Source organism: Vairimorpha necatrix, chromosome 5 (assembly GCF_036630325.1).
Source record: "Vairimorpha necatrix chromosome 5, complete sequence".
Taxonomy (NCBI): domain Eukaryota; kingdom Fungi; phylum Microsporidia; family Nosematidae; genus Vairimorpha; species Vairimorpha necatrix.
The window spans coordinates 1,066,580-1,084,435 of NC_088820.1; the positions used below are offsets into that span (position 1 = coordinate 1,066,580).

General features: G+C 26.1%; 5 protein-coding genes across 5 annotated transcripts; 4 read left to right on the plus strand and 1 right to left on the minus strand.

Annotated features, from left to right (window-relative positions):
* Positions 1–4,807: 4,807 nt before the first annotated feature.
* VNE69_05214 (uncharacterized protein) lies at positions 4,808–5,860 on the plus strand (the record flags this gene model as incomplete). The annotated part of the gene is made up of 1 exon (XM_065473698.1): positions 4,808–5,860. One exon carries the CDS (start codon positions 4,808–4,810, stop codon positions 5,858–5,860), a length of 1,053 nt encoding a protein of 350 aa, XP_065329770.1.
* A 5,192-nt stretch (positions 5,861–11,052) lies between these two features.
* Positions 11,053–14,967, plus strand: VNE69_05215 (helicase (MOT1); the record flags this gene model as incomplete). The annotated part of the gene is made up of 1 exon (XM_065473699.1): positions 11,053–14,967. The coding sequence occupies one exon, from the start codon at positions 11,053–11,055 to the stop codon at positions 14,965–14,967; it is 3,915 nt and encodes a 1,304-aa protein (XP_065329771.1).
* A 553-nt stretch (positions 14,968–15,520) lies between these two features.
* Positions 15,521–16,546, plus strand: VNE69_05216 (APC/C activator protein (CDH1); the record flags this gene model as incomplete). Its single annotated transcript, XM_065473700.1, has 1 exon — positions 15,521–16,546. The coding sequence occupies one exon, from the start codon at positions 15,521–15,523 to the stop codon at positions 16,544–16,546; it is 1,026 nt and encodes a 341-aa protein (XP_065329772.1).
* Positions 16,547–16,824: 278 nt separating this feature from the next.
* VNE69_05217 (DNA-directed RNA polymerases I, II, and III subunit RPABC5 (polR2L)) lies at positions 16,825–17,049 on the minus strand (the record flags this gene model as incomplete). The annotated part of the gene is made up of 1 exon (XM_065473701.1): positions 16,825–17,049. One exon carries the CDS (start codon positions 17,047–17,049, stop codon positions 16,825–16,827), a length of 225 nt encoding a protein of 74 aa, XP_065329773.1.
* Positions 17,050–17,376: 327 nt separating this feature from the next.
* On the plus strand, positions 17,377–17,787 carry VNE69_05218 (peptidyl-prolyl cis-trans isomerase NIMA-interacting 1 (PIN1); the record flags this gene model as incomplete). The annotated part of the gene is made up of 1 exon (XM_065473702.1): positions 17,377–17,787. The coding sequence occupies one exon, from the start codon at positions 17,377–17,379 to the stop codon at positions 17,785–17,787; it is 411 nt and encodes a 136-aa protein (XP_065329774.1).
* Between the last annotated feature and the right edge of the window lie 69 nt (positions 17,788–17,856).

The window sequence follows — 17,856 nt, forward strand, 5'->3', positions numbered from 1 at the left end:
GTTTGAGAACGAGTTGAGACAAGAAGCACTTAAAGAAATAGATAAATTATTACATAAGATTCGGGGATAAGTACCCAATTCATAAATGAGTATAAACAAGAAGAATTAGAAGTATTTTATAAAAAGCTGTCCGATATTGTAAAAATACAATTTAGAAGAAGTAGTAAAAGATATTCGATAAAGCTTTACTAGAATAATTTAGGAGTGAAATATTTGTACTGGATCAGAAGACATTTTTAAGCATAAAGAATATAATATCAAACTTGAATAACAAAGAAATGATAGTAAAAATTTTAGGTATACATGATAGTCTTATAAAAAAATATTAAGTAATTTACCATGACAATATATACTCTTTAATTTTACATTGTTTTAGTGAAATTGATCATATCTTATGTGTTAAGAAAATGTGGTATTGTCTCAATTTATAGATATTTAATACAAAGCAAACAAAATAAAATTAAATATTGAAAATAATGTTAAAAAACTTTATAAATTTCTTCCTATATAAATTTGATAATATTAGTTTAAGTTTTACTTCTGCGATTAAAGTTAAAATTGCTCGTTTTAAAATCTTATATGTACTTCTTTTTTAAAATTATTTTCATGAGCATAAATTTAAGGCTTCTGATATCTTTATATGTCTAATGCTAGAAATGCATGAATAAAAATGTTGATTATGAATGCATTCAAGCAAATGAAAATTTTTAATATACTAACCAAATATTAATTTGCAAGACAGGCCGCATCATACATTAAATAGTATAAGAAAAGGATATTACATTTACTATGGTTTAATAAGGGTATCTACATAAAATATTGTTTAGAATGAATATGAAAATAATATAAATCTCAAAACATCAACCAATAAACTGATCTGAACTAATTGAAAAAAAGTGCATGCAAATGACTCTCGTAAAGTATTAAAATATGTATGCTCATCTTAAATTCATTACTCAATTTGATATGATCCTCTGTATTAATATCAACCCTCAGTTTACAAATACTAATATATTAAATTTGGTGAACTTCTAAATCTAAAACTAAGGAGCGTTTTTTGTGATTGTCACGTTATGTATGTCTAAGGTCTTTTGAAATATAGTCTGATGCAGCAGATTGATAAAAAACTGTATAAAATACATTATCGGAGAATTATATGTAATAAAGTCTTAAATTTATGTTAACTATATAATTCAAAACATATTTAGATCTTTAATCCCTATATATAGATTAAAAAATTTTTTAAATTTCACTGACGTTAAGAGATTAGTTCTCAAACTCGAAAAAATTAAAATGCCATTAAATTCCTTTTAAGTTATTTACACTATCTAAATATATTAAATTAACTATTTATTAAGAACTTTTGAAATTTACTTTGTAAAATATTTTAAAAAAGCATATACAAGACATATGAAACCGTCTTTGAGATATTAATTTTATAACTTCAAAAAATTGATAACTTCGATGTCTTCGAATTCGTAAATATATTTATCTTTTAAACACATATCACACGAATTATTTAAAATCCCTTTCTTAAAAGATATTATAACACATAAATATAAATTATGTATTTGTATTCAGACTGCGTTAGATATATAAAATCGTTTCATAGACATTATCTGTTTCTAATCTATTGATAAACAAAGAATTTATTATCGTATTTATTGAAAACTTCTTTTTATAACATCTTTTTACAGTCCATTTCATTTTTATAGACACCTTGTTATAAAATTTATAGACTCCTCATTTTATTAAAGACACCTTGTTATAAAATTTATAGACACCTTATTTCATTTGTATAGAACCCTCATTCATTATTATAGAACCCTTGTTCTAAAATTTATTTTACTTTCCATTAAAATTTTTAACCCTTAAAATATGAGAAACCTAAATGTCAGAGAAGAACTTGAGGAATATCGTACAGAAGAATCATTTGTCGAGATAGAAGTTGAAATGCAGTCTTCTACCCCAAGAAAACCCAGGAAGATGATTACCAGGTCGATAATCGAAAGTTTTCTTTCGTTACTCGACACTGGTATGAAACTTATTGATATGGAAGTTGCTTTAAATCTCAGCAAGTCTAGCCTCACACGCCTATATAAAAGATATCTTACAGGAGATTTTACCAACCTTTCAACTTTTAAAACGGCAGGACAAAAAAAGAGTGAATTTTTAAAAGATATTTCTATGGTTTCAATTATTATTGCAACGGAAATAGCCCCGAATCCTCGTCTAGGTCTTTATAATTTATCCGATAAATTGCAAAATGTAAATTCCACGGGACATTACTAAAAGTCAACTGTTTGCAGACTTGTTAAAAAATTGGGGTATAGTTCTAAAACCCCGACCTTGATTCCACTAGGTAGTAACAGTCCTCAGAACAAGCTGTTAAGGTCTCAATATGCGAGAGTAATAAATATCATATTAAATGATAATTTAATATTTCTCGATGAAACTGGTTTAAATCTGCACCTTAATACTTTTGGTTATTCTTTAAGAAATACTAAGTGTTGTGTAACGGTCCCGAATTCTGAAGGGACTAATGTTTCGTTAATGTGTGCTATAAGCGTTAATGGATTATATGAGCATAAAACTAAAGTCGGAAGTTTTAAATCTACAGATTGTCGAATTCATTAACAACTATTTACCTATTTGTGAGCAAGGGGAAAACAGAATTTTAATATTGGATAACGCATCTATACACAGAACATCCGAAGTAGCTGCTGCATTTAGAAACAAAGGATACAGTCTAAAACTTCTCCCTCCATATTCTCCACAACTAAACTCCATCGAGAAGTTTTTTAACAGTTTCAAGTCCAGAGTAAAACAGAGACCTAGACCAACAACCACTCCTTTGTTAATTGATTGTATTGAGGGCGTGTTGAACACAGAAGTATTCGTCATGGATGGTTACTTTTCTCATATGAGAGAATTTATCGAGAAAGCTCTTGTCAATACGGATTTTTTCTGAATTAATGAAATTAAAAAATTTAATTTAAAATTTCTAGGATGTTTTCATTGTTTGGCATGTAAATATTGATGTTTATATCTTTATCATTGTCTCTTCTTCGCGATTCAACTATATAAATAAATTATGAAAAAAATAAAAATAAATTATATAACAAGGTGTCTATAAATTTTATAACAAGGTGTCTATAAATTTTATAACAAGGTGTCTATAAAAATAAAATGAGTTGTCTATAAAAATGAAACAAGGTTTCTATAATTATAAAACAAGGTGTCTATAAAAATGAAATGGACTGTATATCCTATTCTTCTCTTTAGTTGTATTGTTTTTTGTAACATATTTATCATTTAAAAATTCAAATAAAAACTTTAATTAATAGTCCTCTTTTTACAACAGCAATTGCAAAATGTAAAAAATAAACACAAAGTTCGATGATTTACTCAAAAATTTTTATATTAATACAATAATAAAAGTTTGATTGTAAAGTGAATATTTATATATTTAGTACCACGTACCCCTATACTGCTAGTGATGACGCTCTACAATGTTGTAGAATAATTATTTTAATTTAATTGTCTCTATTTTCTTTTACACCTCTTGTGTTTATCTCTCATTATCTCTTCTTTTGTATCTTTTTTATGAAAAAAATTTCTAAATTTTCTAAAAAATTGACACATCTTAGAAAAACAGTCCATAGTATTTGTAAGAATCATATGTATCATTGTTAAAAATTGTACGCAATAAAAAATGTAAAATCATAATCTATAAATTTATTAAAATATGTTGTAATAAAAAAACTTCGGAGTTCGAGTAGAAAAAGATCATAAAAAGTGTTGCTTTCGTTTTCTACATAACAATGAAGCACTAAAATTTATAAGTTAGGCAGACAAAAATATTCGACTATTTCTACATTGAAAAAAAGATATTATGAAATAGCTAAAAATTAAAATTTACAGTATATTTTTAATGTCGCTATAATTATTAAGTATTTTTTATAATTTTAATTTTGTAAAATATTCAAAATGTTTACCTATTATATACGAAATTTGCTTTAAAGATCTTTAAATTTTACAATAAATGTTAAAATGCAATACGGGTCTTAGATAGAACACATATTTCACACTCTAAAATCAATGCTCTAAGAAAGGAAAATTTTACATATATTATGTCTAATTGTTGCAACATAAAATTAAAATTTTGTATCTAACAATATAGTTATTATATCTTTTAAATTATAGGTTCAAATGGTTTTGTCTTGATCTTGCTCCTCCTTTTTGCCTTAATTTTATATGTTAATGAGAAAACCAAAACTCTTTTGGAAGTGTTTGCTACTTTCTACCAAAAACTATAAGTATTTGATCGCAAAAAATCAACCATAATTGGTTTCTATGCAAATTGTTTTAACGTGCCAGGAAATGTACATTTTCTTTTTTATGAACATCTTTCGGGGTATATCTAAATATTACTGTTTCGAATTTGTCTCTACACAATAATCTTGAAAATTTATAAACATACCAGTTAAAAGTTAAGTGTTAATTACTCACGATACACTTCTTGTAGTAATTTGCTTGCATACTTTTTAGAAAATATTTATATAAAAAAATTGACAAAAGTTTCAAAATATGTGTAAACACATAATATCATCATAATTCTTTGTACGTCGAAAAATGTCAAACGTCTCAGTTGATTTTGTATCAATGTCAAAAATCATTGTTTTTGAAAAATTTGGCGATCGGCCTAGATTTACCGCATAGCGCCTAATTTTTCAATACAACAGTTTTTTTTTCTCTAAATTTTTTTTGTATAATTTATATAAAAAAATTCTAGTTAGCCCATAAAATGTTTTTAATATTAGATTTAGTATATTGTGCTAATTTAAATCTAGATGCGCACTTAGAATGTTCAATTTACAAAAATAGTAATGATACTTTTAATACATCTACTCAAGAAAAGTTTGAACATGAATCACATGCAGAAATTTTTAAACAAAATTCAAATATTGATGGTTTTAATTATGAATCTGCTAATGATTTATATGGTATTACTAATTTTATAGTTGAAAGCTTTACTAATTTTGATATAAACAATGACTATCAAGATTTAAATTCTTTAAAGGAAGAAATGGGGAGTACGTATTTAGGTAAAGACTATAACGATTTCATGGAAATTGACGATATAAATATTATAACAATTGAGTCTCAAGATGAATATACAAAATCTTCTCAAACAACGGATCAAGTAGGGGACATCCCGCAAAACACCAAAAGTTCAACCCCCGAAAGCTCTTGTTATTTTTTTACAGTAAAGGAAAGATTATTTCAGTGTGAGGAAAAAATCAAAACAATTCTTAATAAAGGAAACTTGGAAAAAATTATATTAGAGAAAAAAAATCAAAATGGGATAAACGAAAAAATGATCGATAAAGAGATTATGAAATCCTATAATAAAAAATTAACAAAAACCAGATTGCATAATCGTAAACTAAACGTTAAAAATTTACGAGCTTATGAAAAAGTATTAAGTGAACCATGGATACCTACAGATATAAAGAACATAATAACTGATTTTATAAGAATTTTCAACTTATTTATAGAAATTTTTAATATTAAGGCAAGAATGCCCAAACTGAATGTAGGATCAGTTGAATCCAGAATCAATATCCAAAATTTCAACATCAAAATTTTTTCCCAATATAAAAACATACCAATTTTAGAAACTCTAAACTTGTTGGTAAGCAAATTAGAAACATATAAATACGAAAATATATTAATTAAACATAATATACGAAGGCTTATAACTAGAATTAAAACGAAATTAACAACCTTGATCCTACGCTATAACAAAACTATAAACATTCTTGAAGAGTTGAATCAATTATACTACAACCAATAAACTATTTAAATGCGTTTTCTATATTATGTTCTAGTTAAAAATGGCACTTTGCGTAGACTATTCTATATATTTCTGCAATAATTTTTACGAGATAATTCAATGAGTAAAAATTTAACTTACGATTTCATCGCATTGAGATAATGGAATGCCGTATAAACATGATAAATGAAATTAGATGTATTTATTTGTTCAGTGTAATACTTGATCAATCTACACATAGTAAAAGTACTCTATTTGAAATTAATAAATTTCATCCTTTGATCTGCATGAAATCAATCGCGGATTATTTTGGATAAGTACAGAAACAAGCACCAAATATTACAATATAACAGCTCTTGATCATCCGACAAATAAAGAAACTTAATTTTAAATGAGGCAATTGCCTTATAAACATGCTAGAACCAAGAATACCCTTTAAAGTGCTTGGCTTTGCCAACTTATAACATAAAGATCCTGAAACTATATTTGTAATTTCTTCGATTTTTATGTAAAATACAATAAAATTCATGATTATTAATCGTTTAAAAATTTTAGAACATAAACAGATCATAAATACACACTTAAAAGGCCGCTACAGTATTTACAAATAAATTTGCAAACGAACTATTAATAACTTTGTTGTATAATATCAATTCTTGTTTCTATATATATACAAGAAAATGTTTTTTAATAGAAAAATATCTTAATTCTTCATACTAAAACTTTCCCGCGCATAGCTATTTAATATTTTCCTCTTCTAAAAATAAAATTACCTAATTTTAATTATACAATTCAATCATATGTTTTTTATTAACTTGACATATAATGTAGGAACGAAAAGGATTGTTGGATATAATCCTTACAATATCGTCCAAAGCTAAAAAGTATAGATGTCTATTATATTTATGTATAGTATCTTCTACCAATACAATATTACATAGTAATGTTTTTATGTGTTTTGTTTGAAAAAAAAATTTTTACTTGTTAATTATTTTCAAATGAATATTTTTAGTAAGTCTAAATTTTCTTAATTTAAAGCCTTTGGGTGCAAAGCTTATTGCCGTATTAATTTTTTTTATTTTGACAATTGGGCTCATTATCAACTCTCTTAACAATCTTATTTTTTTTTTCTTGTCTGTTTTCGCCTTCTCTCATCTTTCAAGTTTATCCTTTAAACAATGCTTTATAGAAATTAAATAAAGGCAAATTTGTTTTCTAATTCTGTTTCTTATATAGACACTAAATTTTTTTTACTACTCTAAAAATCAATATATTAAGATTGAATTCTTTGTATATTTTCAAAAACTTAAAAAAATTCGTACTTGATTTTTTTTTCTAAAACGTGTTTGCTTTGGAGCGTAGAAAAAGTAATTTATTGCAGTAAACATACATGGGCTTACCTTTGAGCCTATATTTTCAAAGGGCATCTTCCCCGCCTTTTTAGGCTTCAATATGTGTTTTTAGCGTAAACCTTGCCGAAGTGTATCCTTAAGCATAATACATTCTTTTTTATTCTCGTACTTTGATTTATTTAATATTTAAAAGTCTTCATATGAACACTCACTGTCCATCAACTAATCTGTTATGAATCAATTTATTTTTTTAGATAAAAAGCTTTAAACGCAGTGTAATCAGTAGAAATCAAGTTTTTTATAAATAACCATTATTTAAAGCATTTAATCGACTATACAGCTAAAGTTTCTTCCTATGTGATAGTTTACTAATTTCGCATCTCTAGGTTGCCCGGATACAAATGATATCGATAGTTCTATTCAATTACAAATTTAGTCTAATATTGCATCTAGTCCCAATGATACGTGTAAACAGTAAAAAAAAATTAGATTATAGAATGCTTACAATATGTATAGTATTAAACTCAATGTTTTTTTGTATTATTAATTGGAATTCTTCCCATATATATTGGCATTTTCCTTTATTATCTGTTTTAGAGGACTGCAGATTTCTGCACAGTACAAAAAAAAACTTCTATGCTAGATGATAATTCCTAATTTAATAACATCCTCCGAGTTTTTAGGTCATTTGTAGTAACTAATTCCTTTTGTTCTATATTCTATTAGTCGACTTCTATAATGTAAATTTTTTTGCCTAAAATACAAATTAATGCTTTCAATTGTTATTTTATCTTTTTTTAAACATTGAAATAGATATATTAAACGGTATCTAAAGCTTTTTGATGCTCTCTAATAGTTTTGTAGTGTACTAAAAGATCGATGACATATAAAAAGCGTGTCTATACACCTATAAATATTAACTTTATTTTTACTTTTAAACGTGTCCTAATATTTTAAACCCGTTTAATAAGTACATATAAATAAATTCCATTAGGGTATACTTATTGTAATTTATATTTTAGTTAAACAAGGATAGGTTCCGCGTTAGGGTCTCCTGCTTGTAGGTTGCTTTATGTTTCTATAGTCCTTTCCACATCGGCTTCGTCTCCACTCCTTCGGTAGTCCAGAGAAATGCTTTCTAGCGTCTTCTTTTGCAATTTGTCTGGGTATCCGCTTTTACCTTATTAGGATTCTCAAGTCTTGTGGTATAAAATTTGTGAAACTTAGTCACTATACCGTCCTAAGTGATTACGTAGGAAATTATTTCTGTTTAAAAATCATATATTAGTCCTAATTCATCCTCGAGGATTCTATACTTTCTCAAAATAACGTTTTCTACTTGCTGTAACACTCTTGTGATGTGACATCTATTTCGATTATTCTTTTTATCTACTACGACAATGTCTGGTTTATTATATTTGATCTTTATGTTTTTTTACTATCGTGTCTATTCTTATTTACATCTTTGTTGGCAACTATCTGTTGTACTGAGTGGTTTCTTAATTTCTTCTTATCTGCACTTTATATTTTTCACACAGTAATAGGTAGATACATTTAAAATATCAAAATGCAGTCTCGTATAATCGTGTCCTGGCATTTTTCGCACATTGTCGCTAGATGATCCACGGCCTTTGCTGATTTATTACAATAAAAGCAATTTCCAATCGATTTATTAAATATATTTCGGTCTTGTAGGGCACATAACTTAATTTCTGTCCTGGTATTCGTGCTACCTACCTCAAGCCACAGTGATGAATTGTTAATGTCGACTATTTCATATTCTAATGCCTTAAACAACTTTTTATGTTTGTTTTATTATTTATGTTGTTGTATAGGGTATTCTATTGAGCATCCGTCAGTGGTTTTTGTTCCACATCTATTAGCTTATATTTTTCCTGGACATATGCTTTAATTAGAAAAAAGTGAGTTTTCTTTTTTTTTCTGGCTTAATATAATAGCTCGTCTTCTGGGGCAGATATTGACCGATTGTTTGAGTCCGTTTTTACTTTAAGTAGCATGCTTTCACTTTTACACACTGCACTAGTAAGTCCTTCCCGACCGCATCGCAAAGAAAGTATAGCCTTTCTTTTCATGACGGCTGTGAATGACCTATCTGTACGTTCAATGGCATTATAATGAGTCTATCTCAGGTTCTATATCTAGTACACCAACGTAAAAATTTATAATTTAAATAGCAAATTCGAAAATTGACCTTAAGGTGTTTTTGGCGTTAAGTTTTGTACTACAAATCTAATAAGTACATAATATGTTTTTATTTTATATTTAAGGGCTGTATGTTCTCTGTATGATTGTTTAAGTTTGCCCCCAAAAGCTTCTTATAGATCTATTAGCCAAGTACTGGTATATAAACATAATTGTATTAATTTATCCGGGCAGTCTATAACTTTCTAAATCTACAAGATTATTGAGTTTAATTAAAAACTAGTAAATCTAAAGCTACTTTCAAACAGCAGGGCTCGCTTTTCTTCCCACGTCAATCAGACTCTATAATACATTTTTTAAGTAACAATCTTCGTAGTTACACTTCCTCTTTCCTTTTCCAACCTTGTGAAATTATATATAGTCTTTCGACAACATTTCTCTCACATTTAAGTGTTAAATATAAGATAAAATCTTTTATTCCTTTGTTTTTCAAGTACAAATTATAAATTTCGATACCTGGATCTGAAACGATTCCTTCAGAGGGTATTTACTTTATTTTTCTAACCCCTAAAATATAAGGCAAAACAAGAAAAGCATGCACTAGCACTCAAATTACTACTATTATTTAATATTAAAAATACCAAATTTAAATACATTAGTCATAAAATTCAATTTTTAAATCATGTTACAAATATAATGCGCTTTTAAATTTCAAAGAAGTTTGTTTATAAAAATTAGACACACGTTTTACATTTTAAATTAAATAAGTCGAAATATTTCTAAATATATAGTCTAATTTATATCTAATAATTTAAAATTGAATTTTATACACAAATGTATTTTTATTTGGTATTTTTAAGATTTAAAGATATCAGTAATGTTTTTCCTTCCTTTTTGCACTACATTTTGGGGTTAAAAAAATAAAGTGAACCATCTCCGGGGAGCCGTTAGAATATCTCGGCCAAAAAATAGGATTTATTATTGAATTTTTTTTTACAAATAATACAAGAATATAATATTTAAACTTCTACAAAAATTCCATACAAATAATTTTTTGATTGTGTCGGTATATAATGAACATATTAGCTTAGCATTTTTCTAATATTATTTCTTTTATTTGTAAGTTTACAAAATTAAAAACGAATGTGAAATAGACGCCAAAAAAGTTAGAAATAACAGGACTGAAGTCATATAGATTTAATTGAAAGAAATATGAGATAATAAAAACGATTTCTCATAATTAGCAAGAAGATTGTATTAAAAGATTTATGATAAAGTCAAATTATCATAAAAGCTTAATTCCTAATTTATACGATGATGATACAATTAGGAAATATGAGGGTAAAGAATTAAAGATAATATTTCAAATAAGATCTGGGAGTAAGCAAACAATTTATGAACGAGAAGTAGTTTAAATTATTTGGGAATGATAAAAAGTGTCAAAGAAATGTCTAAACTTGAACCATAGAAAGAAACATTAAAGTAAAAATCTAAAGTGTTTTTAAGCCTATAAAATTATTCTTCTCTAAATTTGTAAACAATTATTCAAAATATTAAACAAAAGTACACATGATAAATAATATGTAATTTCTTTTAAATATGTTTACTTTTTGGATTTTTTCATTTTCTTGAGTTTATTTGTTTGCGCTTTATTTTTTTTAGCCCTTTTTCTATAAATACAATTTTTCTTGTTAACCCATGAACAAATTGGAAAAATTTTTTAATACACTTTTATCTTCAAATTCTTCTTTATTAAAAAAATACACTACAGACGAATTGACTTCACAAATCAAAGAATACGTCGATTTTACTCCTTATTTAGTCCAAAATATTTACAAACTTCTTATTTCCAATAATTCTGATGATAGAATTAATGGTTCAGAAATATTAAAATCTTTAATGTTTCAATTTAAACTTATTACAAATTTCAAAATTGAATTTAAAAATAAAAATGAAGAATATTTAAGTTCAACAGGAATCGAATTTGAAGGAAAAAACGAATTTAAAAGTAAAAATTTTTCAGAACAAAAAAAAATTTTAAAAGAAATTGCAAATTTAGAACATGTTGAAAATAATTTAGTTACAGAAATTGATTTCAAATTTGATAGCAAATTTTGTATAAAAAAACAAAAAATTAAAGACAAAAAAATCGAAAATGTTTTCGATTTTTTTGAAAATTTAACTAATAATTTGTTAAATTTTGAATGGAATAAAAGACATGGTGCATTTTTAGCTTATAATGCGATTTTCGAATCAGAAACTAAAGGTGATATAGAAATTAAAATAGATTCAGAATTATTTAATAAAATTTATGAAATATTAAAAAATGATAAATTTACAGATTTTGTAGAAGATAAAGCTACTTGTCCTGTAAGAGAAGCTGCTTCTAAATTATTAGGTGGAATTTATCCAAGAATTTGTAAAAATAATATAATTGAAGAAATAATAAAATTTCTTGATGATGAAGATTGGCAGACACAATATTCAGGGTTATTAGCAATAAAAAATCTTAAAGATTTTATTAATAATCCAACTTTCTTATGTAATAAATTGTACAATTTATTAAATTGTAAAGATGAAGATGTAAAATATTTAGCAGCAGAAATTTTAAATTTTTTTTTTGATTTTACAGATAAAAATATAATTTTTAGTAAATGTATAGAAAATTTAAAAGATAATGAAGAAATTAGTATTAGTAAAGTTTCCATTTTGAATTTATTAAAGAAATGTAATAATTTAGAAGAAGTAGATTTTTTATATGATTATTTTACATCACCAATTTTAGAAGTAAGAAAAAGTGTATTAGATTTATCTAATACACTTAGAAATAATTCTCTAAATTTTTTAATAGGTGAATTAATATTAATAGATGAAAAAGAAGAAATTAGAAATGAAGCTATAAAAATTTTAAGAGAAAAAGAATTGACAGAAGATTTTTTAAATCATTTTATGAATATTTTAGGGATTTCTTTGTATGAGCCATACAATACGAATTTGTTTGTTTCTTATGATGACTCATATTTCACTAAGAGTGGAATACAGAGTATAGGGAAGAATAAGATATTAAATAATAGAGTGAAGTTATTTCAAATAATGATTAGGAATAAAGGAGATATTTCTTATGTACCTAGTACATTAATAGGAGATGTGTTTTATAAGATATTTAATGAAAATCAATATAAGGAAAGAAATGAAATTATTAGAAAGCGAATAAAAAAAGATGAAGAAAAAGATAATTTAAATATTTTGTATGATAAATTTAAGGATATCAAATTATTACCAATGAAAGAATTAATTTTTAAACTTAATAATCCTGATAAATTGTCTTTACATCCTCTAGGAGAATCAATTTTCGTAGATTTTTTAAGATGGAAAAGTGTCCAGGAATACCCAAAGATATCAGAAAATTTAATAAATTTCTATAAATACGAGAGAAGTGTAGAATTCTTAGAATTCTACACTTCTCTCATAATTGAAGATTATGACAAGGATCAAATTAATTTAGACTTCTTTATTTCTGAATCTTATAAATTTCTAATATTAGGATATGAGAACTTTCTAATATTCTTTAAGATATTTGGATTTAGAATTTTCTCTAGTGCTTTTTATAAGAATAAGATCTTAAAAGATGAGAAGAAATATAAGTTCTTTAGTTTGACGATATTTTATTATAAAGACAATTTGAAAGATTTAAGATTTTTATATGAAGAAGTAATGAGTCGATATATTCAAGACAATTCTAATGACTTAAATAATATTGACAATACTAATAACAAAGATTTTAATAACTTAGATTATAATAATACTAATTTTAGTTATGACAATGTTGTTTATAGGGAAATAATTAAGGGCTTCTTGGTGGATTTAAGTTACACTGAAGATTTCATAGACAAATTCCTTGGAAATCTAAATCTCAATTTACTGGATCCTTTGATTTCTTTCATTGATCATTCATTTTACCCTGTCTTAGTCAAGCCTCTTTTAGGCTTGACTTCTTCCTCTAAACTCTTCTCTTTTATAATTCCCAGACTCAATTTCAAGATAAATCAAAATATCTCGGCCGCCTGGACTTCTAAGATTTCTTCTAGTAAAGAAGACTTAGAATGTCTACTGGATAATAAAAAGATAAAAGATTATAAAATCAAATGTCCCACTACAGTAAAATTAAGGAATTATCAAATAGAAGGAGTCAGATGGATAAACTTCTTATATAATTTCAGGCTTAATGGAATATTAGCAGACGACATGGGACTAGGGAAGACAATACAAGTATTGTCATTTATATGTAGTGAAATATATAAGACAGAGAAAAAAGTACTGGTGATTTGTCCGTCGAGTTTGACGGGACACTGGAATATGGAAATTAAGACATTTTTTCCTGATATAAAATCTGGAATTTATTCTAAGAAACAAACAAATTCGTCCTCTGACGTCATAATAGTAAGTTATGACTCATTTAGAAATGACCACGAAGATTTCATCCAAAAAGACTGGTTTTATATAATTCTCGATGAAGGACACATTCTCAGGAATTCTAATACACTTCTTTATAAGAGGATTAGTAAATTTAAATGTAGACAGAGACTTATCTTGACTGGTACACCAGTGCACAATAGTGTAGAAGATTTAGTATCTCTTTTTAATTTACTAATGCCTGGTTATTTAGGGAATATCAAAGATATTCCCTTTATGACTAGTAAAATGTCAGATAAAGAGTTAGAGAGTGTAAATTTGAGACTTAAGAATCTTAATAAACAGATATTGCCATTTATAATGAGGAGATTGAAAGTTGATGTATTGACAGATTTACCACCTAAGATAATAAGAGACATAGTAGTTGAGATGGGACCAGAACAAAGGCAAATATACGACAATATACACATGAAGACCAATACTATAAAAGATGTATATCAAGATGGAAATCAAATAAGTCAAGATGAAAGTAAAATAAGTCAAGATGGAAATCAAGTTAGTACAAAAGATGATGATCTTAGTTATAAATCTCTAAATAAAAGTGATGGTTTAAAAAGAACAAGAGATTTATTAAATGCCACGTCACACATCTCATACTTCAAGAAATCTACAGAATTATCTTGTAAGTTCAAAGGTCTAGAAGATATCATAAATTTATACGGAGGAGAAGACATAAAAAACAAGATCTTAATCTTCTTCCAGTACAAAACTACCATAGACTTCGTCCTGGAAGATTTTAAAAAGAAATTTAATCTGAAATATCTCAGACTAGACGGGAGTGTGCCTACCACTAAAAGGGCGAAGATAGCACAAGATTTTAATGTGGGAAATATCCCCATATTATTCTTGACTACTCATATAGGAGGCCTGGGACTAAATCTAACAGGAGCAGATACAGTCATTTTTTATGAACATGACTGGAACCCATTTAATGATCTCCAGGCTATGGACAGGGCTCATAGGATAGGCCAGAAAAATACAGTGAATGTGTTCAGGCTGATAACAAAAAACAGTGTAGAAGAAAAAGTGATGAATTTACAGAGTTTTAAAGTTTTTATAGCGTCGAGTATAGTGAGTCAACAGAATGCGGATATTGAGACAATGAACACTAAAGATTTATTAGAAAGATTTACTAAATAAAAAAATATTATTCTAAAAATGTTCTATATTAAAAATGTTCTATATTAAAAATATTCTATATTAATGAACTAAAACATAAATATAGATGTTGAATATAAGTATTAAGTATGACTATTATATTCTAAATTTGTTTGTTTTTAATTTATTTATTTTTATAGAAAAAATAAACACATGTCAAAATGCCCCAGTAAACATTGATCAATGAACAAACACAACAATAAAGAAAGATATAAAAAATTTTGACTTGTATTTTAATTATAAAATTTTTGAGTCGTAATATTAATTCTAAAATTTTTTCGTGTTTTTCAATATACAAATAAATATCATTTAAACAACATAATATTAAAATAATATTAATTATAAATATTAAAATAAATATCATTTAAACAACATAATATTACATTAAACATAATATTACATTAAACATAAATATTATAAGATATACTATTTTATACAACATAATATTAAACATAAAATTAATTTTTTTTTTATATTGTTTACTGGCCTGAAACAATCAATTTACAATTCTAAAAGTGTTTACAAAATAAACAACATGGACAGATCTTTCCAATCTCCATTCATAAATCCATCTTATTTCCCAGATTACGATATTAATAAAATCCCAGAAATCTTCTCTCCTCTAATAATCTCTCAATCTTACAGAGAAATCCAGACTAAATCACTAGCAGACGACTTCTATTCTAATTTATTAGATTGGCACAATGATAAAATTTATTTCGCTATTGAAGATACTGTCTATATTCATGATTTCCATACTAGTAAAACTTCTTTATTACAAACAATTTATGATAATAATATCACATGTGTAAAAGGAATAGGAACTAAATTATTATTAGGTACTAGTTCTGGACATTTACATACACTAGATTTAATTAAAAATAAAATTAATAGAAATTTAGTACATAAATCTAGGATAGGAGTTATAAAAATAGAGAATAATACGATATTAACTGGTAGTAGAGATAAAAAGATCAAGTTGATTGATACTCGCTCTGGTAAAATTACTAGTGTTATTTGTCAACATAGTCAAGAAGTATGCGGGATGGATTTAAATAAAAATTTTAAGACACTTGTAACAGGCGGGAATGATAATAAAATGTACATATTTGATTATAGAAATTTAGATTTACCATTAAAAAAGTGTAATCAGCACAAAGCGGCAGTCAAAGGGATATCTTTTTCACCTTTAAACACGAATTTGTTTGTTACAGGAGGTGGGTCAGCGGACAAGACAGTGAAATTGTGGGATATGAGTTTGATAAATAATACTAATAATAATTTATTAGTTAAGTCTACAAATTACGGGTCACAGATTTGTAATTTAAAGTGGCTTAGAAATAATCAAATATTAAGTACACATGGGTATTCTAAAGATGATATAAGAATGTGCGGATCTTATGATTTCCAGTGTACTAGACAGTTTTTAGGACATAGAAATCGAGTAATACATTTTTCGGTGAGTGAAGATGAGAAATATTTTGTGACAGGATCTTCTGATTGTAATATAAGATTCTGGGAGATATATGGGGAGACACGAAAAGAGTTAGAAATACGATAATAAAATGGATTAAATACAAAATAATATTATAAAAAATTTAAAAAAATCAATATTATTAAAATTTAAATGGTATTAGAATTTTTATATATTATAAAAAATTTAAATATTATAGAAAAAATATAAGTAAAAATTTTAAAAAAACTATAGGTAAAAATTTTACAGATTATTAAAATTTAAATGTTATCAAAAATTTTACATATTATAAAAAAAATCAATTTTTATATATTTACAATATTAGAAAAATCAATTTTTGTAAAATTTTAAATATTACTTTAATATTATAATTCATTCCTAAAGTGCACATCTCTCGCTACATCAAATTTGACTAGTTTATTTATTATCTCTGCATTCCCTAAGAACATCCTTCTACAACAGTATCTCTTAATGTCTAATTCATTAAGGGCTTCCGCCTCTGTATTCTCAGTCTTGATTAAGTACTGGTAGGCTTCCCACTTACTGGAGATTTCTTTATTACAAGTGAAGCATCTAACAGGAATCAACATATAAAAAAGAAGGGAGTAAAAACATAAGCAGAAAAACAACATAGTGGAAAAACATATAGTGGAATAAGATTAAGGAAATGCATAGTGGAAAAACATAACAAAAAAAAACCAAAATCAAAAAACATAACAAAAATAAGACAAAAAAAAACAAGACAAAAAAACAAGACAAAAAAATAAGACAAAAAACAAGACAAAAAAAAAGACAAAAAAAATAACAAAAACAAGACAAAAAACCAAAATCAAAAAAAAAAACATAAAAAATAAGACAAAAATCAAAAATCTCATCAACAAATAAATCTTCATTTTCTTTCTTTACACCCCTTTTTCATGTGGCACAAAATTAAAGAAAATGACTCTGTTTATTTCTACAACTCTGACACAAAAGAGAAATCCCAAGAAAGACCAAAAGAAGGCTTCAGATTGTACCACATCCTCATAAAACACATTAACTCCAGGAATCCAGTAGAAAGAAGTGAACTTGAGTCACTAAATCTTTGTAAAAAGATTTATGAAGAATTACAGACAAATATAAATATTGAGAATTTTAGGGAATATTTCAAGTCTAAAGCCAGGGAACTTTCAGAATGCAAGTCGAGTCTGAAAGGAGGGGACTTGGGATTTGTGTGTAAAAATGAGATGTATAAAGAATTTGAGAAGGCGGCATTTATTTTAAAAAGGGGGCGGATTATAGGGCCAGTGAAGACGCCTTCAGGATACCACATAATATTTAGGAGATAAACCAAATAAATTAACTAATATAAATACTAATATAAATAAATTTTATAGTAATTTAAATCTTCAAGCTTG